Source organism: Morus notabilis, unplaced genomic scaffold (assembly GCF_000414095.1).
Source record: "Morus notabilis unplaced genomic scaffold, ASM41409v2 Scaffold359, whole genome shotgun sequence".
Classification (NCBI taxonomy): Eukaryota; Viridiplantae; Streptophyta; class Magnoliopsida; order Rosales; family Moraceae; genus Morus; species Morus notabilis.
This window is the reverse complement of record NW_010365790.1, coordinates 126,380-135,772: the sequence shown is the minus strand read 5'-3', so window position 1 is coordinate 135,772 and position 9,393 is coordinate 126,380. Positions and strand designations below refer to the sequence as shown.

At 33.4% G+C, this 9,393-nt stretch overlaps 1 protein-coding gene across 1 annotated transcript; it reads left to right on the top strand.

Moving 5' to 3' along the window:
• The first annotated feature begins 630 nt into the window (after positions 1–630).
• Positions 631–6,509, top strand: LOC21391592 (biotin carboxylase 1, chloroplastic). Its single transcript, XM_010108641.2, has 17 exons — positions 631–840; positions 933–1,019; positions 1,587–1,912; positions 2,008–2,149; positions 2,443–2,541; positions 2,656–2,712; positions 2,872–2,943; positions 3,485–3,574; positions 4,190–4,249; positions 4,621–4,806; positions 4,915–5,007; positions 5,093–5,174; positions 5,320–5,426; positions 5,550–5,625; positions 5,745–5,791; positions 5,901–5,963; positions 6,208–6,509. The coding sequence occupies exons 2-17, from the start codon at positions 972–974 to the stop codon at positions 6,262–6,264; spliced, it is 1,605 nt and encodes a 534-aa protein (XP_010106943.1). The 5' UTR covers positions 631–840; positions 933–971; the 3' UTR covers positions 6,265–6,509.
• The last annotated feature ends 2,884 nt before the right edge of the window (positions 6,510–9,393 follow it).

Sequence of the window (9,393 nt, the reverse complement as noted above, 5' to 3'; positions counted from 1 at the left end):
AAAATTGAATTAAATAATTACAAGATAAATATAACTATAAACTTAAATAAATCAATTATTCTTATAAGCACAATGACCAAATTAGCAAAAAAAAATTAAGATGTAAAGGCCGTGTTTAGAAATGATCTTGTTTTTATTTTTCATGTTTTCAAGAAAGAAAAAATGAAAATGTTTCCAAAACGGCGTTTGGCACAATAAAGACAAAAAAAGAAATGAAAACGATTTTTTAGTTTAGTTTAAAATGAGAGAGAAATGAAAAATGACTTTTAGTCATTTTTTATTTTTTATTTTCGTTTTCTCCTCTCTCGAGCAAAGAGAGAGAGAGATTAATAATTTTTTTATACTGAAAATAATCTCTTAATAAAACTATTAAACATATTTTTAAAAATAATTTATATATGAAATTAAAAACGTTTTTATTTTCATCTTCGTATAAATAATAAAATAATTTTAAAACGAGTTTTAAATGGTATAAAAGTGCCAAAACAAAAAAAGAGAAGAAAAGGAAAAGAAAACTTAACGAACTGTAGGCAGAGTAAACCGCAGAGGACCGAAAAAAAAATGCAAAAAGAAACGAATAAGAGCAAGCAATGAAAGGAAACCCGATTAATTTGTAGGAGGAGTTTAACCAGCCAAAAAAAAAAAAAAAAAAAAAATTGTAGGCGGAGTTTGCAATCACTCAACTTCCCTCGTTTTCATCGACATCTTTCTTCTCTTCTCATTCATATCCTTCTTATTCTCCATTTCATTTCCCCTTCATTTTCTCACTACTCTTTCCGTTTCTCTCTCTAGCTCTGTGTCTTTCTCTCTCTCATCCTTCTTCGCTTTCCGTAAATAAAGGTAAAATTTTCACACACTCCATCACTCTCTAGATCTATTTCTTGTATCCATATTTTGATGCTGACACTTCTCTTTGGTCTGATTCTACAAAGCAAAACGCTGTCGTTTTAGGCTCCTTTGTTGTTCACGCCATGGACGCCACAATGCCCATCTGCAAATCCGTTGCTTCGCCACCTCCTGTAAGTCTCTTCCTTACTACCCATGTTTTATTTTATTTTTCTTGAATAATAAAGAATGTATTTTTCCGTTTCAATTTTGGTTTTGGCGATCTGGGTTTTTTTCAGATACCTTTGAATTGAGATGGGTCAGTATCAAAATCTTCTTAGGATGAATTTCATTTTCATTTTCATTCTTGAAATTTTAAAGAAATAGTTTTTCAAACACCTCGCGCCATATATAATATCCGAATCTCTGCAGAAAAGGTTATAAGCCATTGCAAGAATTACATGGAAATCAAATTGAGTATAATGCAAGCAAAATACAGATAAGAATTTGATCTTTTGTTGGCGTTATGATAGATAATAACTTACAATACTAATGCTGTTTCGTATATACTTCTGTTCAGGGATGAAAATGTCTTTATCCTTGTTATTCGTATCGAGATCCTAAATTTACAATGATAGCGGACAAATATATGCATTGTCATTTGTAATATGAAGGGCTTAGGCTGTGATTACTTTTACCTTTCCTGCGAATTGGCCTAAGTCTGTTGTGCTTTTTTCTTTTCATTTTTTTCCCATTAAAAGGGTTTACTTGTGTGGAGAACTGGAGGATTAAGGAGTTCTCAATGTAGTTTCATGGCGGGAAATAAGGTTAACTTTCCTAGGCAAAGAGCTCAGGGCGTCAGAGTCAGTGTTAAGTCTAAGAAGACAGGGGGAACTCTGGGTGCTACATGCCGCCAAGAGAAAATTCTTGTAGCAAATAGAGGAGAAATAGCTGTTCGTGTCATTAGAACCGCTCATGAACTGGGGATACCTTGTGTGGCTGTTTACTCAACAATAGACAAGGATGCCCTTCACGTGAAATTGGCCGATGAATCTGTTTGCATCGGTGAAGCACCTAGCAACCAGTCGTAAGTGATTTTTTTTTTCTTTTTCTGATCTATTACAACTCTTCTATTTATTGTTTTCAATGTTGACTATTAACTTTCTGCTTTTATATGTCCAGGTATTTAGTCATCCCAAATGTTCTTTCTGCCGCTGTCAGTTGTAAATGTACAATGTTGCATCCTGGATATGGTTTCCTTGCCGAGAATGCGGTGTTCGTTGAAATGTGCAGAGAACACGGAATCAACTTCATTGGGCCTAATGTGAGTACGTTGAATCAATTTTGAAGCATGTGAAATTGGACCCTATTTGGTTTAGTCATGAAAATTGAAACAATGATGAGACTTGTCAAGCCATATACAATGAAAAGATGGCACATTTACACTTCAGTTCATTCAAACTTTGAGATAACGTTCTCCTGGATACAATTAATAAGATATCAATTACAGAGAAAATGTATATCGTTCTCTTGAGTAATGATTAGGTTTGTCATTATTTGTTTGTATTGCATATCCCATAATTGGGGAAATCATGTAAAATTGGTTATATTTTGCAGCCTGACAGCATCCGCGTTATGGGTGACAAAGCAACTGCAAGAAACACAATGAAGAAAGCAGGCGTTCCAACTGTACCAGGAAGTGAAGGATTGCTTCAGGTATCTTCATTGACCTACCCTAGGTTCTATAATCTTGAAACCCCTATTATGTTATGATCCATTACGAGGTTAGTTATTTCATTTGGCTAAATTGTGTTTATACTGCTATCACAGAGCACGGAGGAAGCGGTCAAACTTGCCAATGAGATTGGCTTTCCCGTGATGATCAAGGTAAATTTTCTTAACAAGAACACAAGAGTCCTGTGCCGTTTGATCTTAATCTTGAAGGGAGAGTCTTCCAACACCCCGGAGAATTAAAGTGCAATTTTATCTGTAAGTAATCTGCCTTAGAATCCCATGTGAGCTGACGAATATTTTCATGTTTTCTAGGCAACAGCTGGCGGTGGAGGCCGGGGCATGCGTCTTGCTAAAGAACCTGATGAGTTTGTTAAGTTGTTACAGGTATTACATCTAAAGTGTCTTTGGCCACGATAAATTGCTAAAGTGCATTTTTCTTTACCTGTTTGACATACGCGCTAGTTTCAACAATTATCTTTTGTGCTTTAGTATGATACCACTGTAGGCTGTACTAATTTTTTTCCCCTATGTGTGACTTGAATTGAAAAATGGAACACTTCACTAGTGTGTACTTTTTGGGGATAATGACTGGACATAAGAGAATTGGAAGTGAACTGTTCAATTTTATGGGCTTTATCAGCACAAGGAAACTTAACTTGCTTAAGCTGAAGGGCAATTTTGTAGATTTGCCTAGTAATTATCATGTGCGTATTTGGTGCGAGGGACTTCAACTGCCAATGTTGTAAATATCCCCAGTAGTTACTATGTGCATTTTTGACCATCAAGGGATTCATGTAGACCTGAGCTTCTGTAAAAATATGCTGTTACCTAGCTATCTTTGTATATGTAGAGACGTAAATGCAACAAAAAATTGTGTCATGTTCAAGCATACCCTTACCCGAGTTTGGTTTTAAATTGTTTTCAGCAAGCGAAGAGTGAGGCTGCGGCTGCTTTTGGAAACGATGGAGTTTATTTGGAAAAGTACATCCAAAATCCAAGGCACATTGAATTCCAGGTAACATTCATCAATAAAATCCTAGTCAGTGATTGATATAAAAACATGAATATACAAGAAATACACCTATGATATATCGAAATCTGCCTAGTCTGAAACTTATCAGATTAGCTTCTTTTTGAGAAGTGGATTGCTTAAAGAAGTGGATTGCTTAAAAGACCATTCCTGAAGCTTGTAAGAGAAAAAAAGAAAACACGTTATGCTTCATCGTTAATTGTAGCTGGTGAAAAATTCTCAACACTTCCTGAGCGTGAGCTTAGTTTTTAGACAGTTTTTGAAGAATTTTGCTTAAATTCCTGAAACAACACAGCATCATATATCTAAGATGGCTTAACTCTTTGTCTCGTAGACTAGATGATCTTAGGGTCTATTATAGAGTTTTTATTGCAGCATTACTTATGAGATTATTCCCAAGGTGCCGGGGAAGAGTCCTAAAATAGTAGTGTGTTTAGTGTTTAAACGTTGTTACTTTAATGTTTAAATGTTGGTGATGTATTATGAATGCTATTACATGTTTTACAGTTAAATAATGCCCGTTCCTAAATTTTCCATATTATTTGTTGCTTACTTTCAAAAAATGGTTATTTCATCCATGGTTTGTTGATGGTTTTCCAGGTTCTGGCAGACAAGTATGGTAATGTGGTTCACTTTGGAGAACGTGATTGCAGCATCCAGGTATAGTCTCATATCTCAGTTTTACTTCCCACCAATGACATAACCTGAAGTAATCTCCGGGAAGGTCTTAGATTTAGTCATCAAGATATGCTTAATTTTCTGGTTTTTAATTTAAAAAAAAAGATCTAGAAGCTCATACTTAAAATTTCTAACTCAGGAGGGAAAAAGAGAGAAAGAAGAAGTATTAAATTTATCGACTTCGATAAGTTACCTATAGTGCTTTGAATTTCCAATTTATCATTTTTCCAGTTGGAGAGAATAGTAACTAGACTTCTTGGTACTATATTTCTTTCTTCACGGAATTATGGTAATTCTATCCTAGCACCTAGCTTCTTGAAGTAACAAGTTATGTTCAATGTGCTTGTTTTCAGAGAAGGAATCAAAAGCTGCTGGAAGAAGCTCCTTCTCCCGCATTGACCCCCGAGTTGCGGAAAGCCATGGGCGATGCAGCGGTTGCTGCTGCAGCCTCTATAGGTTATATCGGTGTCGGAACGATTGAGTTTCTTTTGGATGAAAGAGGCTCCTTCTACTTCATGGAAATGAACACTCGGATTCAGGTTAAGAAGCTTTTTTCAAGGATTTGGGTTTCAATCTGTGGGATAAGTTAGGAAGTCCAGAAAAATTATTTGTTTGTTTGTTTTTGGATTGATGGTTTTATTATATAGGTTGAGCACCCTGTGACCGAAATGATCTCCTCGACTGACTTGATCGAGGAACAAATTCGTGTAGCTATGGGTGAAAAACTTCGATACAAACAGGTTATTGAAGTTAAGTTTTTGATGGGCTAAGCATTAAAAAAAAAAAAAGGTTTCAATTTTGTGACTAGTTATGGATTTTCTACAGGAAGATATTGTGCTCAGAGGGCATTCAATCGAATGCCGTATCAATGCAGAAGACGCTTTCAAAGGATTCCGACCTGGCCCAGGTGTGTTTTGAGATTTTAATGCTGTGCCTATGGCCTTTAACTGATGAAATTTACCAGTTTGTCCTGCACCAGTGCCACAAGTAGCAAGATTACATGGTGTACGGATGCTTTCAATCATTTCTTACAAGGAATTTTCGTTTTTCAGGTAGAATAACAGCATACTTGCCATCTGGAGGTCCATTTGTAAGAATGGATAGCCATGTTTATCCCGATTATGTCGTTCCTCCTAGCTATGATTCTCTCCTCGGAAAGGTCTGTCAAACTTTCCCTTCTTGTTGTTTGTGTTTCTCTGTGAAAGATTGCTCAAATTATTAGCTGTAAAGAGGCATATAAGCATTTATATTGATTCCTGGATCTGCTGATCACTTTGTTTAGCTTATTGTATGGGCACCAACAAGGGAAAAGGCTATTGAACGCATGAAGAGGGCTCTTGATGACACCGTCATTACAGGTAAATGTGTTTGCTTTCCCCTCACGTTGGTCAACAATTTTCATTTACTTTTCTTGGTAGGATTGGAGTTCAAATTCCAAAAGTGATTTTTTTTTTTAAATCGGATTTGAATTTGACAGGAGTTCCTACAACCATAGAATATCACAAGCTCATACTCGATATCGAGGTAGGGAAAAAAGCACTGATCAATTGGTGAAATGTGTCTCTTTTCTTCAAAGAAAGCTTTGCCTTTTCTACCCTTTTATCTCTAATGCCATGTTTTCCATTTTACACAGGATTTTAGAAACGGCAACGTTGATACTGCATTTATTCCTAAGCATGAGCATGAATTGGCTGAGGTTAGTGAGAAGCTTATATATTTCTTTATTCTTTTTTGTTCTCTTGTTTTCCCTCTCTTTCTCTATATCTTAACTATCTAAATGTCTTGTTGGACTTCGAATAAGAGTAGGACTGTTCATGGTCATCACTCGCGTGGGAATTTAAATGATTGTATGACTAAAGTCATTACTCGGTCTTACACTGCTACGTGACAATTTTAGTAACACAACTAATCATTTGTCCAACTGAATTGTGTGAGCGCAGCCCCAGAAGATTGTGCGCGCAACTCCGGAGAAAGAACTAACGACTGCTGCTGCTTAGATGACAGAGATGATTACCCTGAAGCGGGCGCGAAAAGAATAGTTTAGCTCCTAAGCATTTCTTGTTGTAATTCATTTTTACAGATTTCTTTTTTTTCTTTGATTTAAGCACTTTTGTAGAACTTACAACTCTCTTTAAGAATTTTGTTTGCAATTTTGATAATGGTGTGGGTGGCTCCCTTTATATTAGGGAGGGCATGTTCATGATAACTCTTTTTAATGCTACATTTCCAGAATCATTTGAAATCATAGTATTATGCAATTCCAAAGGGACAAATAAATTGCAATTTGAATAGTCTCGGGAATCATCACAAGTTCACAACTTTATCACGTCCCGTTAAAAATAATTTAGGGAGGGCTGTTTGTTTCATAACTTAAGTTAAAAACTTAAGTTGTGTATGTGAGAAAAAAACATTATAGTAAAAACGTTGAATTTGAATTTTTTGAGAGAAAACACTAGAGCAATAAGATTTGAGTTGTGACTTAAGTCGTGAAATGAGTAAGGCTTTATTAACTTCATCACGTTCTATAAAAGTAAATTGGGTTAATCTCTTTAATCTTTAATGCCTTCGGGGTTCCAAATTCGTCCTCAACTTCAAAAATTCACTGAATTTTAAATTAACTCCATTTAGCCCATTCATTAAATTTTTTGTTAAAAATAGACAACAAAAAAATAATGCGATTTCGTGGTCTTTTGCTAAATTTTTGTTAAAGACAAATAAAAAAAGATTGTAGCGATATTTAATTTCTTATTTTTTTTTGTCTGATTTTAATTAATATTCTAATAAAAGAAATTAGACAATTAAATTTTAAGAGGCAAAGTTTAAGGAGTAAATTAAGACCGGCCGTAAAAGGAAGGCAATTCAAATTATGTTTGATATATAAACGATCACAAGCACATAAAAAGCTAAAAAATGCTTGCCTCAAAGTAGCATAAATTGCACATTGACACAGTCATTATAGAATTTTTAATATATATATATATATATATATATATATTTATATTTCTCCCTCATCTAGTTCACACAAAGGTGATAATCTTGTCAATTTAAATTTGCAATAAGAATCTTATATAGTACCATTCCCTTGATGCGTTATACTCGATTATTGTCTCTCTCAGTTTTATATGCCACTTCTATAAATTATACTATATACTATAGGAGGTAGTCCTTTTACAGTTCCTTAAATAATGTTCGTTTTTTTTGTCCCTTAACTTTTGAAAAATTCTGTGTCCCCTTATTTTTACTTTTACCGTTTTGCTCTCTTCTTATTCCTTCATTTATTTTTTGTTTGGGCGTTTTTAGTCATTTCTGTGATATATACTAAATGCTTTAGAAAATTTCTCGAAGAAGCTTTGTTACATTTTTCTTTCCATTTTACCCCTCTTCTTTTTTGTTTATTACTCATTTAGTGTTAATTGAAGTGAGAAAGTGTATTTTGAATAGTGCACTTTTAACCAAAACGACTTAGTTTTGGTTGAAAGTGTACAACTTTCTAACTGTTTTTTAGTCTTTTATTTTAGGTTGTTTTTACTTTTTAGCCTAAAACTTATTCATTTTTTTTTATTTTAGTCCTTTTAACTTTTTATTTTTTTCTTTTTGTCTAATTTTTTTTTTCCATTTTCATTTTGGTTCCTTTTGCATTAAAATTTATTCATTTTTCCCTTTTTATTTTTTATTGACAATGTTTCTTTGTTTCTTGTCCTAAAACTTTCTTTACCCTAAAACTTATTTATTTATTCATTTTAGTCCTATTTTATTTTATTTTTTTACTTTTTGTCCTGAAAATTTTCCCTTTTTTTGTTCCTTTTACCATAAAACTTATTTATTTCTTCATTTGAGTCCTTTTGACCTATTTTTTGTTTTTACTTGAAACTTTATTTTTGCTCGTTTTAGCTCCTTTTGCCTTAAAACTTATTTATTTCTCCATTTTGTCTTTTTTAACTCTTTTTTTTTATTTTTTCTTAAAATTTTAGACCTCGTTTATTTCACCGATTCAAGTTTTCAGTTCTAAATTTCTACAGTTAAAAGCTCTCAGAAAATATCACATCTAACTTTTTTACTACAGTTAAAAGCTATTAAAAAATATCATATATCAGCTCGAATTAAAAACTGAAATCTGCAAAGCGAACGAAACCTTAGTATTTTTTTAGTTTTGGTTTCTTTTGCTCTGAAATTTAATTCTTTCTTTAATTCTTTCTTTTTTGACATTTTTTTTCTTAAAACTTTATTTTTCATTTTGGTTCCTTTTGTCCTAAAACAAGATTTATTTATTAATTTTAGTCCTTTTTTGGCTTTATCTGTGATGACCCTCCTATGAGGCCGCCACCGTAGCTTACTTTTTAACTTGTACTTACTGGGATTTCTTAAAATTTACGGAACATTTTTTTTTTTTAAATATAAGAAGGAATAATTTCATAATTCGTAACGATAATTTCAAAAGAATGACTCACTAAATTTCTTAAAGCTTTTCTTAATTTCAACTAAGATAAAACCTTCTAAAAATATCTTTCGAACTGAGTGACATTTGAACTCTTGTTTCACATACTCTTTAAAAGCCTTTCTAAAACTAGCCAATACATTCGGAACATCTAATTTTGACCTTAAAATGAATTTCGTGAGAAATCTTAAATTCAAGTACTTCTTAAAGTCCTTTCAAAATCAATCATTTAAACCGTTGTATTTAAAGTTCATTTATTTGTTGCATGCACTGTTGCAACGTTCTAAAACTTAAAAACTCAAGACTAGGGTTGTTAGCTACAACCTCGGTTCTCTTAACATACATATGTACATATACTTTTTAAACATACGTGCTTGAAACCTTTGAATCATATATACATATACATGATTTTACTTTAACTTACTGCGGAAGATTTAACTGTGAGCGGTATCCATTCCCATCTCCACCATTCACCCACCGCTCGTCACTGCCCTTCAAGAATTGCTGATAGGTTTCTTACCTACAGCATGAACATATCTGATTGAGCTTTCGCTCAGCAAGTAGGAACTATCTCTCGCAAAATAACTATAAGTTCACATGTATAAATATGCATGAGCTGATAATGCTTAATTATGATGTTTTATCATAGTCTTATTATCTTATCTTATCTTTCTTACTGATGGGCCCGAGT

What these genes read in the sequence shown, in the direction of transcription:
- LOC21391592 (XM_010108641.2), top strand. Translation starts at nt 972, where the DNA reads ATGGACGCCACAATGCCCATCTGCAAATCCGTTGCTTCGCCACCTCCT. An exon ending in AAAAACTTCGATACAAACAG is followed by an intron (nt 5,008 to 5,092) that starts GTTATTGAAGTT and finishes GATTTTCTACAG; the next exon opens with GAAGATATTGTGCTCAGAGG. An exon ending in ATGATTCTCTCCTCGGAAAG is followed by an intron (nt 5,427 to 5,549) that starts GTCTGTCAAACT and finishes CACTTTGTTTAG; the next exon opens with CTTATTGTATGGGCACCAAC.